General features: G+C 42.3%; 2 protein-coding genes across 10 annotated transcripts in view; one reads left to right on the top strand and one right to left on the bottom strand.

The window, feature by feature from the left end:
- The window catches only part of NME7 (NME/NM23 family member 7), a 96,878-nt gene extending 81,059 nt beyond the window's left edge, over positions 1-15,819 (bottom strand). Inside the window, exons 1-2 of one of the 7 annotated variants that reach the window (XM_080566314.1) lie at positions 15,262-15,376; positions 4,546-4,697 (exon numbers count right to left, since the gene is read on the bottom strand). In XM_080566314.1, coding sequence (XP_080422440.1) covers positions 4,546-4,632 — 87 coding nt within the window. In that variant the 5' untranslated portion in view covers positions 4,633-4,697; positions 15,262-15,376. The other 6 variants (XM_080566315.1, XM_080566318.1, XM_080566317.1 and 3 more) reach the window with 6 other exon arrangements.
- On the top strand, positions 15,715-23,539 carry BLZF1 (basic leucine zipper nuclear factor 1). 3 transcript variants are annotated; one of them, XM_080566388.1, is made up of 7 exons: positions 15,715-15,815; positions 16,596-16,652; positions 17,672-18,111; positions 18,800-18,999; positions 20,355-20,483; positions 21,071-21,290; positions 22,095-23,539. In XM_080566388.1, the coding sequence occupies exons 2-7, from the start codon at positions 16,634-16,636 to the stop codon at positions 22,107-22,109; spliced, it is 1,023 nt and encodes a 340-aa protein (XP_080422514.1). In that variant the 5' UTR covers positions 15,715-15,815; positions 16,596-16,633; the 3' UTR covers positions 22,110-23,539. The 3 variants fall into 3 exon arrangements, with proteins under 3 accessions (XP_080422514.1, XP_080422512.1, XP_080422513.1); XM_080566386.1 differs by having other exon boundaries at positions 22,110-23,539; XM_080566387.1 differs by lacking the exon at positions 15,715-15,815 and adding an exon at positions 16,058-16,215 and having other exon boundaries at positions 22,110-23,539.
- Positions 23,540-23,562: the final 23 nt, after the last annotated feature.

Here is a 23,562-nt window from a genome sequence, read left to right on the forward strand (position 1 = left end):
TAGAAAACCCAGCAGTGACTGTCTGCTTTATATTCACATACTGATCGTTTCAGAGTTGCTGTCTTTAGTTCAGTTTTTGCAGCCCTTTCTACGGTAAAATCCAGGGCCACTGAAATCAGTGATCTCAGTTCACCTACTGCGAAGACAAAAAGAATAATCTTTCTCTTTATTCCTTCTTTCACAAGCTGCAGGGAAAAACATTTGGATATATGTGTAGGTTTTGCTAGCTTAGGCTTTTTGTTTATACTTCTATGTGTGAATATGCAGTAGGAGTATGTATTCTATGGCTCTGTGCACATGAGAAACATTTATTGAAGTACAGCTGAATAAAAAAAAAAATCAAATATTGTACTTAGTTCTGAAAGTGACGGGAGTAGCAGGCACTCTTTGCTAGCATGGGGCTAAGTTCTGGAAGCTAAATCAAAGCATTTCTGACAGAACTGTGCTCATAAAAAACTCTGCAGCAGGGAGAAACAGTTTGTCTGGAACGTGGCTGCCAAGGAAGCTCATAACCGGAAAGCAGAACGCTTGGTAAGCTGGGCAGGAAACGATCTCTTGTCCTGGAAAGCTCTCAGATTTCCAAAGGGCTTCTGTTCTGCAGTAAAACAAAAGCAGATCTTCCAAAGCTTTCATGAGAAACAACAGAGGGGTAGAACAGCAGCTCAGGGAGTAAAGTAGTTCCATGGGAAGGTGGAAGAACAATTTTATCCCTCTGGTCTGAGCTAAGCAGAACATGCAACTGGTAACATACAGTTATCCCAACTTCAAGGTGCTTCCTGACTGACACACTCTTTTACTGTTCCGGGATGAGTATCTTTGTCCTCTCCCTCTAGTTTTGACTAGAAATTTCATCCTAGAGATGAAATCCATCTCTTACAATGGAGTAAACAGGAAATCAGGGTTTTAAGCAATTTGTTTCTACTGGTCACGTGCAATTTCTGGCTCACCATAGTCTAAGAGAAGGGCAGTTGAGATGATTCCCCGTGTTAACATACAGGCAACAAATTTTTACTAGGATCTTGCCTTTCATATGACTTTATTCTTTTTCATTATAGAGATAATTCTGTCCCATCAGTGAGCCTGAAGTTAATATTTTTCTACCTGTTTGCCAAATTCATGCTCTTAGCTGTAATCTCTACGATCTCCAGCTGACTAGGAACAACCACCTGTGCTTAAAACAGTTCCCAGCCTGCAATGCACCCTGACTCCTTCAGCTTATTACTCAAGAAGTTTCACATGAAACTATCAAAATATTTCTTAGAATTACAAAAGCTCTGAGGTATCTGGAAAGTGCACCTTTACATGCTGTTAGTAATCCTGCCTCTGTGGAGGCTTATATATGCTATCAGGAGCGGCAGCATGCACGAAATTTTGACACAGGCTCACGGCCCATTGCCCACATATTTATAAGTTTAGGAGTCACAAAGAACGTCGCTGTTTTAGGTGGGTAGCTTCATGTCTGCTGCTCCTTCGATTTTCCCAGTGACTCAGTGGCTCTGAAATCCGATCTGAGGGAAAACAAATCAAAAGGACCTGAATCAACTCCCACTGAAACAATAAAAAGACTGCATAAACCTCATCAGAAGCTGAATCAAAGCCAAAAAAGACCAGTCTTGATCTCCTGATTCTGTACATTGTAAAACTCTGTGCCATCCCAGGGAAAAGCTGTGCTCAAACACTGATCTTAGCGATCAAGCTATTTGTATGAAAATTACTGGGAACAGGTTGGGCCAGCAGGCAAGAACAATCCTCAAACTGAATGAGTATTTCTCCTCATACAGAAAGACAACCTTCTGGAAAGAGAGTCCTGAAACTTCCTAGAATTCCGGCAACAGTTTTAGGAGAAACTTTTATTTAACAACCTGGCTGCTTCCTATGCCAGGCTGTTGGCACTCTCTGAAATATTTTGGGAGAGCAAGAATATTTTTATAAAAAATTAGATGGTATTAAAGGACAAAAATACAAATTATTTTACAACTTTTCAGGTGAAGATATGAAGCTGACTCCAATATAAGGTAATCTACTTATACACTAACATGTACTTACATTTTTTAGAAATAAATAAATTACAAGTGTATGCAAGTTTGCTGAGCACTCTCTTTGGCAAAAGTTAGACTTTGTTGAAATGGCCAGCCCACTGGTATCTTTTTTCTCATCTTTCCTATTTTTTCTGTAGAACCTACATAGAGCTACTGCAGTCTGTGTTGGTGCCATCCCTCAACAGATGTTGGCCTCGTGCTCTTCAGACAACAGGATGAAGTGGGGGACCTGACTAGCTGCCTTCCCCAAAACCTCAGATTCTCAGAATTGGATCCAGAAGTTACTGTTGTAGATGTATGATTAATCTCTTAACAGTGGGTATCTAAGTCCTGTTATGAATTATTTGAAACAGCTCCTCAGAGCTCACAGACCATTCAATCTTCTGGACTAATCACCACTTCATATTTAACTCTACCACAAAAGGACTTCAGCAAAACTGAAAAGAAAGCGATAAAATCCTAATCTGAGGAGCTGGAATCGGGGCTTGCAGCCAGCTCCATCTCCGCCTCCCTCCAAAGCAGCCACTCGCAGACTCATGCTCCCCCAACAGGCCACAGGTAGAAGCACTGTCACAGCCTCACCTGCTTTCTGAAGAGCCCCAGAAATACTACTTCTATTGCTTCAAACTGTTTGCTGTTGTTAGCTTTAGTGTTCTCCCATTCTAACATTCAGACAGCTTTGCTTTATTTTCAGCTGAACGCCTTTAGGTGTATCTCCCCAGGGAACAGGACACCTAGCTTTTCAAGTAGCACTGCGTTCTCATGTATTCAGAACACCAGACAAAAGCTGTCACTTCAATGAGCTTTAAAGACGGGCTCAACCAGTGGGCTAGGAGTGCTTTTCTTTCGGGTAAGGACATCTCAGATGTGACAGTCCCCTGCGGATAAAACCATGAAGCTGAAAGAGCAAAATCAAAACCATTTAAAACAATTAAGAGTCTCTACAAAAATGTTACATAAAATGATGAGGTTGAAACATCAAACAAGACATGTCAAGCTAAATTACATTAATAGATGCCAAAATATTTAATGAGTTGGCCAACTCCATTTGTGCAAACAGTTTTCATCCAGGAGAGGGGAAAAAAAATCATGACCAGTCTTCTGAGATGCTAAATAAAGGTTGATGGAAGTTAGAAAATGGGACTGGGATTCCTCTGCTCCCAGCTCTTCTTGGACTGCCTGTGCAACCTCAGGCAAGACAACTTAACCTTATGTGCCTCCTTTCCTCCAACTTTAATAAAATCCTTACTCTGGGAGGCCTTGCCACACTCTAGGCACTAGTAAATGTACCTGCATTTGGGCCGGGGCAATTCCAAGCACAAATACTGTCTGTGAGGAGAATGGATTGGGAGCAGCCCTGAGGAGAAGGACCTGGGGGTGTTGGTGGATAAGAAACTCGACACGAGCTGGCAATGTGCACCTGCAGCCCAGAAAGCCAACCACATCCTGGGCTGCACCAAAAGCAGCACGGCCAGCAGGGCGAGGGAGGTGATTCTGCCCCTCTGCTCTGCTCTCGTGAGACCCCACCCGGAGCGCTGCATTCAGCTCTGGGGCCCCCAGCACAAGAAGGACATGGAGCTGTTGGAGCGAGTCCAGAGGAGGGCCATGAGGATGCTCAGAGGGCTGGAGCACCTCTCCCGTGAAGACAGGCTGAGGGAGTTGGGGTTGTTCAGCCTGGAGAAGAGAAGGCTCCAGGGAGACCTTGTAGCGGCCTTCCAGTGCCTAAAGGAGGCCTGCAGAAAAGCTGGGGAGGGACTCTAGGGAGTGCAGGGATAGCACAAGGGGAATGGCTTTAAACTAAAAAATGGTAGGTTTAGATGAGATATAAGGAAGAAATGCTCTCCCTGTGGGGGCAGTGAGGCCCTGGCACAGGCTGCCCAGAGCAGCTGTGGATGCCCCATCCCTGGGGGTGCTCAAGGCCAGGCTGGATGGGGCTTTGGGCAACGTGGTCTGGTGGGAGGTGTCCCTGCCCATGGCAGGGGGTTGGAACTGGGTGGGCTTTGAGGTCCTTTCCAACCCAAACCATCCTGGGATTCTATGAAATAAATGGGATACTTGTACTCTAAAAGCTGTAAAGCAATTCTAGTTTATACAAAACAAACAGCATCACTTCCTTTCATACAGTCTATGACTGGACTGCTACAGCGAGATGCTTTTCAGAGAGCAAAGGAACGGTTAGCAAAATAGCTAGTGTCACTTTATCACAGAGCAAAGCACTTGCTGCTTCATCAAACATGTCTGTCTTCTTAGTTTCCAGGCACTGTATGCCCTTCAGTTTGATTGAACAAGAAGGCTGTATGTACAACTTCAGAAGGCAACAGTACTAGGCAAATACACTTCTGTACCACTACACTCTGCCTTTCTTTAGGACTACTTGTCCTTACTAAATGACAAGCAAACACAAGAAATAATGAGCCCTGGTTCTTTCTACTCGTGTTTCCCATCCCCGACTGTTTTACCTGCAACTTCTCTTCAGCTCAAGCATTTAATAAAGGCTCAAACCCACCTGGACTCTCTGATGTGTAACTAGGGTTGAGCTCACAATGAAGTCTTTCTTTAAAGATGCCTTAGAAGGTTTCTTCCCCCTTCGCATTACTGTGAAACCTGGAGGAACATCATTATCCCTCTGACTGAAATCTGCCAGTAATTTCAAACTTACTGGGGAGTAAAGGGAGGACACAAGACAGTGGTCAGATACACACATGCAGACTGAGATCACATAAATTTTGTTTTTCTGAGGCAAGTAGGCTGAAAGGAGCTGTATGAAAAATTCCATTTGCACATTATGAGTAATTTCCTATCATCAATAATTCTTTAAAAGAAAAATATCCATTTACGAAAGAAAAGGGAAAGGAAAAAAAAAAGTGCAGAAACAGCTAAGCCATTAAATGTTGGTGACAATTTTGCAAGAAACAAGAGACTTCAAACATACTGGTGGCATTTAACGAACAGCATTTTAAGTGGCAGAAAGTGCTCTCATTTTCAGCATTGTAATGCACCTTAAAACCCAAAATGAATCCTCAGCAATGCACACTTAGTATGTTGTGCTATTCAACCCATCTTCTACCTTTCACAGTTCCTTTAATACAGGATATTTTCCAGGCAAAACATAAATCCACAACACTGTGCAGATGGAGCTCTCAATTAGCTCTGTCTCTCAAATCTCATTTTCCTCCTCCTCTTCTGACACAGGCATTGGTATCTTCTGATACAAACATCTTCTGATGTTTCTGACACAGGCATTGGTATAATTTTTATAACTCCAATTCCACAGCCCCCTTGCTGCTGTTGGTCCTCCCACCACTTTCTCGGCAGGCTTTTCTTCAGAGAGTCAAAAAGATCACTTGCAAATTGAGAAACATCTGGCAACTGCAATTTCCATGGCAATGTCTTGACTATAGACAATTCTCAAACTAAACCTCGTATTCAGAAGTTCACCGGTGAATTCTGGAAGTCTCTTTTTTTTTTTCCTCTCCTTGTATAAAGCAAATCCTACCTATTGAAAATTTCACAGAATTTCTAGACAACTATTAGAAACTAACTAAGATTGGTTAAAATTTCAAAAATCTTAATCAACTCTGGAAATCTTTTAAACAGGTGAAACACTGCTGCATTTAGAACGCTTCCCCTGCCATAACCAGGTGCTACTTCCTCCAGATCCAGGTACCTGACTCCCACTGCTACTGGTACCCAGCTTCTCAGATGCCTTTTGGCATATGTACATGCTTCTTGGCATATGGCCGTTGCTGCCCGGACCTTCTGCTGCCAAGTAACGTGGGGATATTTCTGTCTCTGTAGCACTGACCAAGTTAATCATCACCTTTGACTGGGATTTCAGTTCAATAAATCTACTCCATATGTGCAGGGGTCTTGGTGAGCACAGCTCTAGAAGGCTGAAGACCCAAAACTTTCTTCCCAGATTTAGAAATCTGCATTCCCACCTCACAACAACGTTATCAGGCTGTTCTGCCGATTTGCTAAGGAAGAAATCATCTTTTACTAGATTATGCAAATACTGCAGGCTTTCTATGTAGTATGTAGGCGTGATTAGTGTAACCTATTCTTTCCCCCTCCAGTCTCTCATGTAAGAGAGTCAAGAACTGATATCCTCAACTCTTAACTCCAACCCTCTTCAATTACATGTTATAATTAAGTACTTAGTTATAGGATTCATGTTATTTTTCTAATGATGTTGGAATACAATTTCTCTAAAACACATGAAGGACCCCATACTGCTGCTACTGCTCTGTGAAGACAAGTGCAGCTTTAGAAGACCAGCTAACACTTATTTTGAGGGGACTCTCTCTCCATTTAATGCATGCTACAGGATGTACTTTATAAGGGTGAAGATCACAAGTTATATTATTGTAATCTTTAATTACACGGCCCCATATAATTTCTCTAGTAGTAGTCAGTAGTGCTCAGCATTTTCCTACCTGCCTCCACCAACTCAGGAAGAGTGTGACAGTGATTATAGCAAAAGCAGAGCTGTTCCCTGACTCAGAAAAGCATCTGTAACACAAGTCATCTCACAGACTTAGGGCACTTGCATAATTACATTTCAGGATACAGCTTAGGTGCTTTGCAAAATCCATTAGTAGTGGCATCACCAACACTGCCATGGTCAGCTGCTGGATGCTGGGTCTCTGACTTTGAAATAGGAGGTTAGTGTCTGCATGTGACCCGAGAAAGGACAACAGGGCTGCACATACACTTAGCTACCTGTGCACATCCCATTACACAATCCTTCTTGTAATGTACTTACAGGAAAAACAGTTTTGAAAGGCTCAAAACTCATCCAAACATTAACATTGATAGTCACACTCAAAGGTAGTCTCCTTTTATACACCCTTCCTCTGTCAAAACGCCAGCTTTCAATTTCCAAGCTGTTCAAAACAAAAGTTCTTTGGAGGAACACTGAATTTTTATCTATTTTTTTGTTCGTTTATTATTTGTCTGCTTATTTATTAGGACTGAGAAAGTATTTCAACTTGTTTTCCACAAATTCTTATTCAAGTCTTCCATTCAACTTTCAACTCCCAGTAGAAGCTGTTTGGAAAATTTCCAGCAGAATGGTTCGAGTTTCAGATCGTTATGAGCAGCTGGAAGCAGAGGTTCAAAAGGAAACACCTAAAAATCCTGAACGAAAGCTCTCAACAGCACTTCAGGCTATCCTAATGCCTTCAGCATCTTTAAATTATCTCAGCTTATAACAATGTTCTGAAAATCGTTCTTAACAAGAACCAATTGTTTGCCTTGGAATCACAGCTAAGGGAGCCGGTGTCCTTCGGCCCGCTGACACCAGTGAGCATTAACACCCCAGAGCTCGAGTGAATGTTCCAAAGACCGCGTGTGCTGCATCCACCTTGAACAGTCAGGGTACGTAACGGTGTAGTAAAGATTTACGATGCCCTGAAGTACACAAACAACCCTGCCGACAGGTTTCTTATTCACTGCTATGGGCACTTAAAGCAACTACTTTGCCTGCACTACTGTTTAACCAAATGCTGAAGTTAACACACTATTTTTTCCTAGATTGTGTCAAATATTAACTCTAATGTAGGTGGACTAAATCCAGATCTCAGCTAGCACAGATGTTGTGGTCATATACCCTTTAATCTGCTGTCAGACTAATGACAAGTTAGTTGTGAACAGGAGTTCTCATGACAAAAGCTGTTCAGCAGCTTCCCAGGAGTAAAGCTGTCAGAAAGAAAAAACCTGTGTGGCAGAGGAAACAGAGTGGGTAGTTTGAATCCTGTTCTTAAACTCTGCCATTCCTAATAACCTTTTACAGGTCAATTTTATGAAGATTTCTTTGACCATCTAACAAAAATTACTTCTCTTCCAGAGCAGAGGACTTTTGTCACCACAGTTTTGAGCAGCCTACATTAGTCTCCAGAGACATGAAGGTCTCCGCTGGATGCGGGCAGTGACTGAAGAACAACAAACCTGTACGAGGTCTTGGTCAAATCGCTTAGTTTCACCTTGAGAGATATCCCCTGCATTAGTGCATTTGATGCTCGGCACTTTCAGAAAAAGGAGGTTGTATTTCCCACTTCATCCTTTTGATAAATGGGAATAACCATCATCATGGTCCATTATTCCAATGAGGACAACCATCAGCACGTCCACAGAAGGACAGCAAGATTTAATGGATAAAATATCCAGACTACTTAGGTATAACCCCCCACCTTGTTTTTCTGAAAAATGAGGCAAAGGCAGCTCATTTCGTTCACCCTCCTTTCCCACTTCTGCAGACTCTTCGTTGTAGTGCAGAAACCAGAGGCCTGCAGAAGCAGCCAGAACAGGGCTGCTGTCCCTGCCCAGCCCAGGCTCTGCAGCTGCCACCAGCAACCTCTGCTGGTCCAGCAGCTGCAAGGACAGGATCCACACCACAGCTCACCCCTTCTCCCCAGTGAGCTGGGGATGTTCAGGCTTCGAGGCCGTAGCTCAGTCATTACAAACTGTGCCATATGAGAGAACATCAGGCAAGGCAAGGACAGCACTGCTATCAGGTAACTTGAAAACACATGGCATAATGCAGTCCTGCTCCACAACTGCAACTCCTAGACATTGCAGTAAGAGAATGAACAGAGAAAATATAAAAATAGAAGGGGTACTAAGTTTAGTGAAAGATCATACCTAAATATGCATGGCATTCATGTGGAAGAATAGGTACGCAGCCTTGAGTATGCATGCACACATTCTCCCCTTCCCATGTGTATACCTCTCTGTTGTGTGGCTGCTCTTTCCAAGCACGTTAGCATATTCTGCAGCGGAAGCATGACTTTTTTAATGAATAAGGTGGTTAAAATTAATGAAGAATCCCATGCAAATAGATGCAACAAGGCTCTCGGGTCTGCATCGCCAAGAGCCACTTTGCAAATATCGGAGCACCATCTAGTGTTCAAAGGGAGGTTGAACACCTTATTTCAACTTCCAAGTATGCTATGCCTCAAAATTAGTTAAATGGCAAAACGAGATAAAAAGACTAAATTATAAAGCACAGATTCTTTTAGTCCTTTTAATACAGGAAAGTGGCTGAAACGGGGTCACACAGCCTTCTTCAATACCCAGCTTCCAAAAAATGCCAATGCCACGTGTTTTGGAGGAGTAACAGAACTCTTCACCCCAGGACAACTTGCAAGGGCAACCTCGCAGAGCTTACCTCATAGTGGAAATGTATTTACCTATAGGCATTAGCATGAGAAAAAAAGAATGTCTACCTTTTGTATGTGCTCACCTTGTCAGGGGATATTCTCATGATACATACAAATACTTGCTAAGCAGGTTCAACATTTACTCATCAATCCTTATGTTGTTTTTTCTTTCCATTTTGTCAACTGGGAGAAAACTCCTGGGTTCCACTCACTAAAGGGTACTCGGTGATCTTGGCAGGTTGCTTAGGCGCCAGTGCACCCAGTTTCCACCTGTGTAAGGCCACAGGTGAACACAAAACAGTTCTGGAGGATTAGTCCAACCACATCCATGAGGTAGAACTTTTAGTGATTACTCATCGCTACTCACAACTTAGTCAAACTGCTCAACTGAACAGCCCAAACCACTCTTCCGAGACTCCCTATTCCCTCGGCTTAAACAAAATGGACACCACTGACTGAAAAGAGGAAGAAAAGTCAGGGGCTGGGGAACACAACACGCAAGATGGAGCTGAGACACCGGTGCCCGCTTGCTTGGCCAGCCGGGGAAAGGGGAGGGCGACGGTGGCCTGACTACAGCCCATAGGGCCAGCGGGGGACACGCTGCACAGGACACATACTGACAGCAAAACAGGCAAAGGACACAAGCTGAAACACAGCAAGTTCCAGTTACAAAGTAGGATTCTTAACCTTATGGGGTTTTTGGTTGGTCAGCTGGTTGTTGTTTTTTAACCAAGACACTGGAACAGGCTGCCCGGAGGAGAGGCATCTCCACCTTTTGAGACATTCAGGACTTGCCTGGGCACGGCACGGCACGGCGCCACCTGCTCTGATTAGGCCTGTTTTGAGCAGGGGGCCAGACTGGATAACCCCGAGAAGTCCCTTCCAACCCAAATGCCAATTCCATGATTTTTATTGTCAGTTTGGACGCTTCTTGCCCAAAGGTAACACCCATCCTCCCGCGCTTGTCCATGTCCTACACAGATCTGTTGGGTTCTTATAATAACCCAAGTCCAGATGTGCTTTCAACAAAATTAAAACCTCTGATACAACATCCTTCAGCATAAATTTTATCCACATGAAATCTGCCTGGAACAATTCTCTAAATAACCACCGTCTCTATCATCAAACCGCATTATTTCTTTATTACAAACTTTCCTTTCAGTTGGCACCTTTTCTTTTCACTCCTGACAGTGGCTCACTGAGTAATCCCTGAATTTCTTTGGTTTCTGGCAAAATAAAATAATAAAAGAAAACAAACAAACCCATGTAATTAGAATAGATGTGCCAAAGTTATTAGGAACTGTACCTATAATCTGAAGGATCCTGAGAGACAATTCTGGGTGATAAAGGGAGATTAATATGGAATGTATCATTATGTAATGATACATTCATTAGATAACTAGATCACTTTGCCTTTCATGCTGTCAGCTACTTCAGACACATCAGTCAGAAGAGCTATCACTGCATCTAAAATTACTGTTAGAGAGATGGCAACTCCTGCAAGCCACAGCCGAGAGTTGGCTAGAGTAGGAGGCAATTTATCCCATGCATTCTGAACCTGTCAACTTTATATATGCAGGGTGGTATTTTGTATAGCAAGTAATGCCATAAAGATGGCAGCATCAAACCCAAAACAATTCCTGGAACAATGTTTTCCATTGCTCAATCAGATTTAGCTCACAGGAAAGCTGTATTGAAAGCTGTATTCTTTTAGCAGTTTTCATTTGGCTTGCACAGGCCCAAAGATTCTGTTATTTTATCAGCTACATCTTCTGCCACGTGCATAGTCTACCTGCCCAAGAAGAAAATTAGCAATACTAGGAAACATTCGTTCAAAAAGAAATGCTATCATACTTCTCATGCTCATAAGACTCACCGTGCAATACAATGTTTTATTTTCCCTGTAATGAAATGCTGCAAGTAATAGCCATTAAGTAAGGAAACCTGTTTTTGCGGTTGTTTCTGTCATGCCAGCTTACAACAGAAAGACTCAGGCCACTTACTCTGCAGATGAAAAACCAGGGTAACCACCAGCTTGTACCCCAGTGAAACTGACCCTTGTTTGAAGACCAAAGAAGCAAATCTTCTCAAGCATTAAGGAAGTTTTCTGGGGGAGAGGTTTTGCATCTCTTCCACAAAAGTTTAAAAAAAGAAAACGCTATTTTTTTTTAAAGGACAACTGTTTTGCAACAAAAAGTACATAATTGGCAAATGACTAAAAGGAAAATTATTTTATAAATGTGCCCTTGTTCAGGAAACTCTATTGAATGGGGAAGAGTTTTGTCTCTTTGTATGTTCATCTCTGAATGACCACTCTTCACCAAGTCATCCCATCTTACCAGCTAATCCAGTATGGTTGAGATTACAGGTTCCCAAATTAAACTCCAGTAAACCAAGGTATAGTCCACAACTGCCTCAGAAGCTGTATTGCCTTATAATGCCTTCAGCCGAAAACTTGATCACAATATGATAGTGCTGGACCATGAGCAACCCAGGGCTCACTGTGGCCAAGTTCTAGAAATGGCTGATTTGCTTCCTATTTTCTAAGATTCATTTCCAAAACACAAAGTCTTTTCCAGTGATGAATCAGAGTTGTTTTTAAAAAAATACTAATTTTAAATAATTACTCAATTAAAAAAATTACTCATTTTCTTCCCTGTCTTAACCAAGAACTTCCATGTTTCCAAGAACTTCCAATATTCTCTAAGCTGGGTTTTATTTAGTAGTGAACTGATAAAAATAAACACATAATACAGTAGTTGTAAAATTCTCTGTTGAAGTTCATTAAACTGCTCATCTCCAGATATATTCAAGATTGTGGTAAAAATTACATGACTGCATGCTCTGGCAAGCTACCCCCAGGACAGCCAACTTCATATCTATTTCCCCCGATGCTGCAGAAAGAACTAAGGTAGTTGGAAGCTCTAATTCCACTAACTATGTGCCTCCGCATCCACAAAACCAAAGCCGGATGACATCCAGATGACGTCCCGTTAGACAAAGCCACCTGGCTTTTTTGTGCCTTGATTTCTTTATGTGCAAGATGGAAATAGTACTTGTCTATTCTGCTCTGCAAAGAGTCTTGGTGATGTACTCTGCAGTTGTGAGAGCTGTGGGGGCAAGAATAATGGTTTTCTTTTTAAAAAAAAAAACAACGCAGAAGGAAACGAAAGCATGCAAGTGCACCTGCAGACAGCCTAAGTGCAATAAGGCTCTGTACCTGTATGACCACTGCTTGCACGCAGAGGCCATTCTTCTCTGGCAAATGGTGGATTTCTACATCTGGAACTCTTTCAGGTGTCAGAGTGCAACAAACTCATTAATAAAAAGAAATCAACATTTTCGAGATGATGCTCCAACATGTCTCTGTGCGTTATTACATCCATAAAAAGAGTAACTACTTCCAGCAGCCAGGTGAAACGCCACCTCTGGAGAAGGAAACAAGCGAGATTCTCTCAGGGAATTTACTGCCCACAGTCCACAGCAGCCATATGTCACACATGCACAATCAAGATGCCAAAATGCATCAGAGCTGATTTGAAATACTGTCAACTGATGACAACGAAAACTGCTTTCCAACAACTAGCAGACCTTTAGGCCAAAGCGCTGTCATGGACAAATAACTGCAGGGTGTTTCAGGACATTTCTCCTTTACCTTAGCTTCCCCCACAGTTACGTGCCTGGTTTTACAACGCACCCAACCAAGTTTCCCGTGCACTGGCTCCGTGCAAACCAAGTGTAAGGTCTAACAGTAGTACACTCTGAATTAAAACAACTAGAAGTTATTATACTTTTCTTTCTGTGGCTATGATATGATTTGTAACACGGTTGGTTTTTTTTTCTGAGTAGATATACATGTTACAACTAATGCAATCATAACTCATAATTTATTCTACTGACTATATGCAACACAGTACTCTGGGTCTGGCAAGCTTTCTACCAGAGTTCTCCTTGCTTTCAGAACATAATTAGGTTCCTGAGGTTAAAACCTGACTTGTAGAACAACATTTGAATTCATTGGAGGGAGTTGTTCATTTTTTAATTCATTGTGTCTGAGAAAAGATGTTCTGAAAATGTTTGAGATGGATCAGGTATATAAAGTCACAGTGTCTAAAAGTTTGGTAACTTATCTCTTTCTCGGGATGCCATGTGCCTACCTAATTGGGTGGCACACGTTCCTGTAACACCTATTTTCCCATCATCTTCCAGCTACCAAAGTGTTCTTACTGTATTTTAGGAAATTGGTAGGAGAAAGGGTGCTTGAGTGGGAAAGCTGTCTGCTTTGCAGGTATGAAAGAAACAAATTGCATTCTATAATACATGAAATGTCAGAGAAAATCAAAAGAGCAGCCCATTACATTACAGGGAAAGAGAACAGACAAAATATAATGCAGAGGAGACTGAAATACACAGCTTCTTCTTGCTTCAGCACTTACAAAAGCAATTAAGCAGGTTACAACCAGAGAAGTAACACATTTGGTTTTAATCAGGGGACAGAGCTGCCAAACAGGGAAAGGAAGAACAGCTTGAAGAAGTTAGACATACCCATGTTAGCAGTAAAATGGTCCTGGATGTACCACCAGGACCAGCCAGAGAAACCCCAAACCACACTTATTTCTGAGCACTCCTAGAGAAAGGCCACCGGGCCCTGGAGGAGGATGAGGCTGGGACAGCTGCCTCACTGCTGCCTTTGGAAGATAACAGAACGAGTTATTAAACGGACAATTGTTGAGCATCTAAGACGACATGATAATAAAAAGCAGAAAATGTTAACGTGTCAACAACAAATCATATCATATCCAGTTTCCAGTTACACAGTAACTGACCTAAGTGAGTAAAGAAGTCACTGATGTGACACACTTGGCTTTGCTAGGACTTTTAATCCAAGACACCCCACATTCTGACAAGTAGGAAATCACAGCCTGAATTAAAGAGCAGTTCTGACTGCTGTATGCAAAAGTAATTAGGAATATTTCACTTGCAAACTGGCAGATGATTTCCAGTGGAGTCTCAAAATGGCCCGTCCCACATCTAGTTTTATTTCATACTTTATTTCAGTGTTACACTGACGATGAAACAGAGAAGGTGCACGTTCAGAATCTGGGCTCACACTAGGCTGGGAGAGACTGCAGTTTGGTAAACAGAAGCAGAATTCAAAGTGATTTTGATTAGCTGAGAAATGGTCTGAAATTCTACAGAGGCCAATTACTACAACGATGATCAAGAAAATAAATTCAAATACCTGGGGAAAATCTAGCCAGACAGCAAGAACACAGGAAAAGATCTGAAAGTTACAGAGGATTGCAGTTCAACAGGAGAATGCAGCCAGGAAAAAAAATGTGGCTAATTTGTCACTGAATATCTAAGACACAAGAAACAAGAATTTTGTGCTGGTCGGCAGCAGTGAAACCTCAGTTGGCCTATAATATGCAGATTAAACACCACATTTAGAGAAAATTGCAGACAGTAGAAAAAAAATCCAAAGTTTAAACACACATGATCAATAGGAAAATACTAAGAGAACAAAGTCTGTTTAGCATAGAATAACATGAAAAGATAGAATAGTGAAGTAATAATCTTCAAGTTCTTTTGCACGTAACAGACAAAAATGGGTTACCTTTATGCCTGCCATGTATAGAACTAGTAACTACTGGCATCAGCTGCAATAAGGAATGTATAAGGAAAAAATACAAGCAGCGACTATAAAAATCATGAAGTAATGGAACTATGTAAGGACATCATGCAGTCCCTGTCACCGAAGGCTCTTCAAAACAAGTTAAACAAAATCACCATGGGAAGTATTGTTAGAGGTAGCTGTAGGATTCAACACCACTTTAACGAATCGGTTAACCTGTGTCACCTCCGCTGCAAAGGAAGGTTAGAAACACATCACATCCACAACGAACAAAACACACAGCTGTGATACGCGTGCTGTGCCTAGGCGACATCCGCGTAAACTCACAAAGCAGGACTTCTGCTGACACGAGTAAACACAAAAAGCGCATTTGTAATTTTGCCCGGATTCACCAAAAGACCCGTAAGCCCTGTGTGTGGAAGCGAACCGTGGTGCCCCTGACGAAGAGGCAGACGCTGATGCCGAGTCCGGGTGCTCTCGCAACGCTGCGACACGGGCCGGAGCAGCTGGGACAGACCCGAGCTGCGTGAGGGACGGATGGGGCTTTGGGCAGCCCGGTCCGGTGGGAGGCGCCCCTGCCACGGCAGGCGCTGGGGCTGGGCGGTCTTTGGGGTCCCTCCAACCGCTCCGACCCGCGATCCTCCAGCCACACCCCGCCGCCCGCCCGCCCGCCCGAGGAACCACAACGCCCGGCGCTGAGACGTGTTTCCGCCCTGACACCCGCTGCCGGCCTTCCGCTGGGTCCCCCAGCCCCAACCCCAATCCCAACCCAACCCCAACCCCAACCCCAACCCCAACCCAATCCCAATCCCAATCCCAGCCCCAGCCTCAGCCCCAGCCCCGCGCTCACCATGGCGGCGGCCGCCTGCCCCCGCCGTTCCCTAGCAACCGCGGCCCTGCCCAACGGCCGGAAGCGGAAGCTGAGGGCGGCGGCGGGCGCTGGAGGAGCCGGGCTCGGGGCTGCCGCCGCCGGGCGCGAGGGTAACGGCCGCGGGGGGCGCGGCGGCTGGATCCGGATCCGAATCCGGATCGGGACCGGGACTGGGACTGGGACCGGGACCGGGACCCGTCACCGTCTCGCCGTGACGGCTTCCTGCCCTGGCTTAGCTGGGGGCGGTGGGGCGGAGGCTGCGCTTCTGCTTTCCTCTTTTCCCTTTTTCTACCCCTCGCAACGCAACCCGGGGCCTAGGGAGCTGGCAGGGGCCTGCTGCTCCCTGCCACCATCGCCGTGTCGGGCGGAGGAGTGGCCGGGAGCCGCCGTTTCCTCCTCCTCTCTTGTCCGCCCCGAGCACAGCGCGGATTTCCCTTTTTCCCCTGGTGATTTTAGGCGATCTTTACGTGCTCCTCAAGTTGCGCTTTGGGAGTGTGGTAGTTACAAAGGGTAGGGGGAGGGCTCATTTGGAAAGAGACTGGAAAGGGGAATTTGAGGGGTGGAGGTTGAGCAGCAAGAGCTGGGAGGTCAAGTCTAGCCATTAGTGAAGGAAGAAGCAAATGCTGGAAGCTTCATGGTCTTCTTCTAACTCTTCTGGGTCCTGGAGTGCTTTTTCTGTTTGTTTTTAACTTGTTTTGATGGTGTTCTTCCCCCCCCACCACCACCACCCCCCTTATAAATTACTTACAGCTTTTGGCTCACGATAAAGAGCGTATCAGTGTGCCTGAACTGAATTTTAAAGGTTGTACTAGAAAATAGGGTAACCCAAGATTAACCATCAGTCCTATCTAGCTAAAGATCTTTTTTCCTTCCTTTCCTCTCCTCCTCAGATTCATGTAGTTAAGAAAAACTGAATGCTAAGGAGAAAATGACATCCCTAGAAAAAGGTAGGTGGTTCCCATGATATCTGAACAGACTGAGTTAAAAGTACTTTAACCTGTATTCTGAAAGCTTATTCCCTTTATTTAGCTATTAGGAAATAATTGTGTGGCCTCATTGTTGCAGTGAAAAACAAAGAGCTGCCTGGATAGGGCAGTTAATACGATGGGTTTTCGTAATCTAGTTTTGCATGGAAAACCAAATCTGTCACTTGTCTTTACGCTTGTCTGCCAGTCCTGCTGTGGTCTTTACAACCTGGTGGTACTGATTCAACCAACCTGAAAATTGGGCAATGTAATGGTGCCACTGTGGTATTTTTGAAATTTTGGATAGAGGATGCAGACACGTTACTGCCCAGAGTTTGAGGAGTAACAGCAGTATGTGTAGCTATGTTGTAAGACACTTTCCTGCCTTTACCCATTGTGAGGAAACTTTACTGTAATATTTAACTCAACTGAAAACTTAGTGAACTTAAGTAAAATCAATTTTAGTGACTGTTATGTGTATTTGGGAATCTAGACCAGATTGCAGCCTCACTGGGAGTACTGGGGGCTACTGGTTAGAAATGAAGTGAAACTGACTCATTCACAATTAAAACATATAACAGATAGTACTTAAAGCCTCTTAAACTTCTTATGGCGTTAGTAGCTAGTAGCTGCTTTTTATTGCTTTTAAAATGGGCCTGCTCTCATTCTGTCAAGCTCCCAAAATGTTAAGTTTGCTGTCAGTCTATAGGTAATATTGTCATGATTTTTTTTCCTCACCAGTTCTTGCTCATGTCTACACTTACTTAATCTTGTATGGCAGCAGGGAATTAAGATTAATACAGTTCAGATCAATGATTTTGTCTTAATGAGCAACACACACTTGACTTTTTAGATCCTAACTTGTGCTGCAAAGGACTGTTCTACACATGCAGTGTGAAATTAAAATCTTCACCTTTAGAGTAATGAAGCGAAGAGTTGCAATGAAACCATAACAAAATGAAAGGTGGTAAACTTCTCCTTCCACGTTTTCTGAATTTTAGTTGACTATGCCTCGTCACCCATCCGAGGACCTGGAGATGGCATGGAAACAGAGCAGACGGCTGAATCGGTGGAAGCAAGCACTGGAGCCAACACTACAAACCATCTCATCCACCACAGCCCGCAGAAAAAGACGGTCTCTTCTCTGAGTCCTGGAGTTCTCCAGCTAGGGAAAATACACGCTGATAAATCAGTAGAGATTGAAGCTATCCGTATATTAGTCCCCAAAGCAGCTATCACCCATGTTGTTCCAACTAAAAATGCTAAAGTAGCTAAATCAGTGGGACATAAAGGAGATACGTTCCATCAGTTGGATGGAACTGTAGATCCCAAGAAAGAACAGACAGAGCTGAAAAATGCACTTGAAAAGCTAAAGAATTCAGAAAAGCGGTTGTTACAGGATAAAGAAGGTCTCTCTAATCAGCTTCGTATACAGACAGAGGTAAGAAATAAAAGTTGATTGTTGTTTTTTTTTCCTCACACGTAAATGAGCAGCTCTGGATTATTTAGACAGTTTGTGAATAAAATCAAAGCTAACTGTTGTGACATTGTAGCCTTGAAACAAAAAAAATTCCTTTTGAACTTATCAGCTAAAATACGGAGTAAAAGTGCATCCGAGTACTCCAGTGCTACTTCTGTGTCAGCAGATAAAAATATCAAAGGTGCAAAGCTGGGTGAAACGCTGGAGAGCTGCAGGGAAATGTATCTTTCATGAGAAAAGTCTTTGCTCCTCAATCCAACTGCTAAGTAAAAAATGTCACTATAGAAAGGGGGACTGTAACTTTCAAAAGTAATAAATGGATGTCTTGTCTCATCCTTTGCTATCTTACTGAGTCAGGACTTGAATGCTGCTGAAACTTTCTTTGTTTCTTGTAGCAGACTTTCATTCTTCCTCTTTGAACACTGTTAAAATTTAAGCAAGAAAGTGTTAAACATGTATTAGTCTTAAAAGTTTATGGCTTACTGAAGTGGATTGTGAGGCTTAATATACTCTGCTTTGGGTAGATCCCATGCTGGAAGGAGGAAGGCAACTTATTGTTTGGTATTTGCAGTAAGTTGTGCTGCATTCAGAAAGTAGAAGGTGTTTCAACCTCTGTTGGTAATAATAAGATAGTTTGGTCTAATTCTAGGTGAACCGGGAGCTGAAGAAATTACTTGTTGCTTCTGTTGGGGATGACCTGCAGTATCACTTTGAACGGATGGCTCGTGAGAAAAATCAGCTTATCCTAGAAAACGAAGTCTTGGGCCGGAATATGTCTCAGTTGTCTGAACAACTGGAGCGCATGTCTATACAGTGCGACGTGTGGCGAAGCAAATTCCTAGCGAGCAGGTATTCCCTCTTACAGAACTGTTACAGCAGCATTTTGCTTTAGTCTTTTAATTCACACACCCACTGCAGTGCCTGGGGGTGTTCTTATATATGCAGAGCCACAACAGCTATAAGACACACATTATGAAGTTTCAATCTCTTCAAAGATATAAAGAAAGTAAGCTCCTTGTAAATCTAAATACTTCTGCCTTTCAAAGGTAATAGGGTGGGTCCTAACACCCCTGAAATCTTAACTCCAGTTCTTGTCAACGTAGTAAAACGTGTCCAGTATAGGGTTTAAAAATATCTTCCAGGACAGCTGTCTTGACTCATCTATTTTTTTCCCCCAAGAATCCCCATAAAATCATCAATTCTTGGAGAAGTTGATTTGATAAACTTTTCTTAGAGTGATTCAGGGATCTACTGGGAACAGCAAAGAATGGAAAAGATGGGGGATCTCTTCTTTAAACACTCATTGTGTTACTAAGAACCCTACTGATACTTCTGTAACCCTAAACGAATGGGTAGCAAGAGTCAGGAGCAAATCTTGAGCTGGTCTGAATGTCAACATTTCCTTTGACAATGGATCAGACTTTTGCTAGGTGTAGGCGATTTACCACATCTGCAAATAGTGTCCTATGATTTTAATCTTCTACTGTAGCCATATACAACTCGTTAATTTTAATTGGTGATGCTTAATGCATATTGTGGAAAAGCCTTAGTGCTTCAAAGAGACAGTAACAGAATAGTCTCCTCCATTTAAGTTGCTGGTATTTAGCAGTTTTGTCATAATGAGTGAACGGTAAGTAGCTGTGACGGTACTAGCTAGGCAAGTGTTACTACCCTCATTTAACTTGTTTCTTTAGTATTACAAGTCCCAAGATCAGGGCTGTGAGTCCCTCCTATGAGCATTTTTGACAGTGTGGAGATGTGCTTCAAATGACACCTTTGCTACTGTAATGTTCTAGTTCATTGAAGTCTTGGATTTCTTACTGGTGGCTGTCAAGTGGCATTCTCTTCTCGGTGTGCACAGTATCTCAGGTACTGAAATACCAGCTCGAGGGGTCAGTGCCAAGTCTCATGGCACAGCAAAATACGACAACAGTTTTCTCATTTGTAGCTCTCGCATGCCCATATCCGGAGCGTTTAACGCCTAGGGACTGTCCCTGAGAGAGGCAAAGAAGCGAATGCAGTCTGTAACCATAGCCACCTTACATGTCCTTTGTAATTAGGTTGATACAGGCCCTGTGTGGCAGGGAAGGGAGGGGAACAGCAGCTTAATCCTTAGTTTGAGCTGATTAAATACTGTCTGTCGTAGAGTTAAGGTGACTTTGAAACCGCTCACTTAAGTTACTGATTGGAGATTTCTTTTGCAGGGTTATGGCTGATGAGCTAACAAATACCAGAGCAATTCTTCAGCGTCAAACGCGGGATGCACAGAGTGCAATCCAGGATCTGTTGAGTGAACGGGATCAGTTCCGTCAAGAAATGATTGAGACACAGAAGTATGATTTTTCTAATCCAGACTACCTCTCTGCAAGCTTTCATTTTTCTCAGTTTATTATGGGCTAGAGAAGAATCAAATAGATTTCCTCTGTTCCTGTGGTATTTAAACAACAACAACAAAAAATGCTGATGGATAGTATTGTTGCTTTTCAATCTTGGAACTGAAATAGCCGAAGTAGCATTAATTCTTACTCCAGCATTCCCTGGAGGTGTGAGTTCTCAGGGGTCATATACTGTGGAGCTGATATCTCTCAGATACTGACCTTCTATATTTAATCACTTACTGCCTTGACTTCAAGTCTCCTCTATCTCCTTCCAAAGCGTACAGATTCTTCTACCTGTATTGACTTCTTAATGCTTATCCAGACAGATATCAAATAAGTTTCACTGGTATTAAAATTCTGTATTGGTGATGTGTGGCCATTGAGAACAGCCTCTTTACTTCCATGTTTAAATACTAAACCTTTTTTGGTTGACATTTTGACTTGTGCGGTAAGTTTTGGGAAGAGACGATTCCTCTGAAGCATGCTGTGTGCTGACAGTATGCATTAAAAAAAAAAACACTAATTTTCTGCTTTCTGTGCAGGCTGCTGGAGGAGCTGATGGTTTCTCTTCAGTGGGGGAGACAGCAGACATACTACCCCAGTGCCCAGCCATACACTACAACAGAGCTAGCAACTGTGAACTGTAAGCTAGCCAAAGCTGTAAGCTCACATCTTCTTGGAAATGTTGGAACTAGCAGTCCAAAAAAGACTTCAACAGCTGTGGAGTTTTGCAATACCCCTGCTGAGAAAATGGCTGAAAGGGTAAGAACCCTTCATATATCTCCATCTGTCATCACAGCACTGGGTTGTGTTGCCATAAAGCAAGGCTTTTCTTTCTGTAAACTACTTAATATCTTATTTGAAAGCTACAGCCAAGGAAAACATGCTGAATGGAGCTTTTTGTTAGATATTTAAAAAACAAATCTGAAAGAATAAGCAGAACAACATAATATATGTACTATTTTCTGTTCTGTCCCTAGCACCACAAATGACTGGGTCAAAATTTGTTTAGACTTAGTTTGTCAGGAGAAAGCCAACTGAAAATACTTAGGTTTCTTCTCCCTATCATTTTTTAAACTTAACTCAGGTAGGAATAAATCATAACACTTCAGGAGTAGTTTCTGTTGCCCTAAAAATAGTATTGTCGAAGGTGGGAGGAAACAGAGAGAAGCTTTATCTCTTCCAAGATACGGTTCTACTACAAAAAGCTTGATGTTTAAAATAACAAACTAGACTAACAGTCTAGTCTGGAAGTAGCTGAATAACACTTGAGCAGCAGAAGGCTCACAGTACCTTATTATATATATTGGCCTTGCTTATTTTTGCTCACCTCAGCTAAAAAGAGTTTTGTTATTCTCAATAAAATCATACCTTGAATTTCTGATTGATATTACTAACTCTTAAACAGCACTTAATGCTTTTATATGGAGGGTCTGGATAGATGGATATTTTTTAGTTTTAAATTTGAAATAAAGCTGAAAAGCCCTGCTTTTGGGCAGAAATCCTTTGTAGCTGTCAGAGAATGATAAATTCTATTAACCTTAATAGATATATTTTCATTCTCAGCTTTTCCCTCCTTAGGTTTTACGTGTATTGGATCCAGTTGCCTGTACAGAAACATCAGCAGAAGCTTCCTTTTCTGAGACTTCTCCACCTTCCTTCCTTTCCACAAAGAAGAATATTGGAAGGTTTCACCCTTATACAAGATACGAAGATATAACTTTCAATTGTTGCAATCACTGTCAAGGAGAGCTGATAGCCCTTTAAAAACACAGCAAATGCAACTGCACATGCACTCTTTCTGAAGAATTACACTAGTTGATGTTCAGCAGGCTTCCCTTTTTCCTGTTTCTTTCCACAGGAATGCATTTAAAATTGGAAATCCTGCAGTTTCTGCTTCTCTACCACTTGAAGTCAGGGACTGACAGGACTTCCTTAGCCTGTGGGATACTTCTATTATTTTTCAGTCTGAAAAGCTACTTACTTCCTTCTACAAAGGCAAGACCAAAAATGTTATGCTGGTCCAAGCTGTAGAGCTTAGAGATCCCCGTGATTAGTTGAGGTTTACAGTCTTATTAACAAATCGTAATGAATCTCTCATTAGAGGGAGACAAAAGCATAAGCTAAACCAAAGTAAATGAAGTACTACATATTAAAATAATATAAAAATCAAAAGACAATGGAATATAGTCAGCTCCATGTTTTTTAATATTATTCAAGGTGAGGAATTGTCCTCAAGTCTACGTTTAGCCTTTTAAATTTAGTAATATAAAGGAGTGTGTGCAATGAGTCTTTACAGCTGTAAGCTCTGAAAGAGCATATGCAGTATTACTGCCCTCCTGGTATGGAGAAGGGGAAAAGAACTTGGATGAACTCTTATCTATAATATATAAAAAGGACCTGGCTTTAAATGGATTCTAGAAACTGGGGGGGGTGATATTCTTGTATTTCCACAAAGCTATAATGATGCTTTTTCCATCTATTTCAGCTTCCAGAGCTAAGCTGTTAGGTAGCTGATCCTCAGCAAAGAAAGTTTGATATACCTCCTTTAGTACACAGTGCTGAAACCTGACCTAGCATTAAGAACTCAGTCCTTGCCCAAAGTCTTCCTGGGTGTTGTGGGAGGCTGATGGTAAGCACTAAGTTTGCACAAGGACTAGTAAAAAATATTTTTTTTACTTGTATGATTTTATTTTCTTGATGTTGGTTCAAAGAGATACTCCAGCAGATGATCTGCTGAATCCAAAGAAGCCTATTTAAATTTAAGTTGCAAATGCAGAGGAAAGTTAGGAGGATGCAAATACACATGTTGATTTGTTTTCTCTCCCATGTTTATCATACTTGGTTGTCTAGTTTGGAGAAAGGGTTTCTACAATGGCTGCCTTCACCCAGTTTTTCTTTAAATCTCATACCACGTTCAGAGTATATAAGTTACAAATTCTTGCTGTTTCTGGCCATGCTTTGGGTTGCATGAAGAAAACTACAATAAACTTTCTTTGCTTACTTTAAAGTTACAGTTTTGGATTTAATACAG

Source organism: Anser brachyrhynchus, assembly GCF_964034855.1.
Source record: "Anser brachyrhynchus genome assembly, chromosome: 1".
NCBI classification, from domain to species: Eukaryota; Metazoa; Chordata; class Aves; order Anseriformes; family Anatidae; genus Anser; species Anser brachyrhynchus.

What these genes read in the sequence shown, in the direction of transcription:
- BLZF1 (XM_080566386.1), top strand. An exon ending in AGCTTCGTATACAGACAGAG is followed by an intron (nt 18,112 to 18,799) that starts GTAAGAAATAAA and finishes GTCTAATTCTAG; the next exon opens with GTGAACCGGGAGCTGAAGAA. An exon ending in GAAATGATTGAGACACAGAA is followed by an intron (nt 20,484 to 21,070) that starts GTATGATTTTTC and finishes CTTTCTGTGCAG; the next exon opens with GCTGCTGGAGGAGCTGATGG.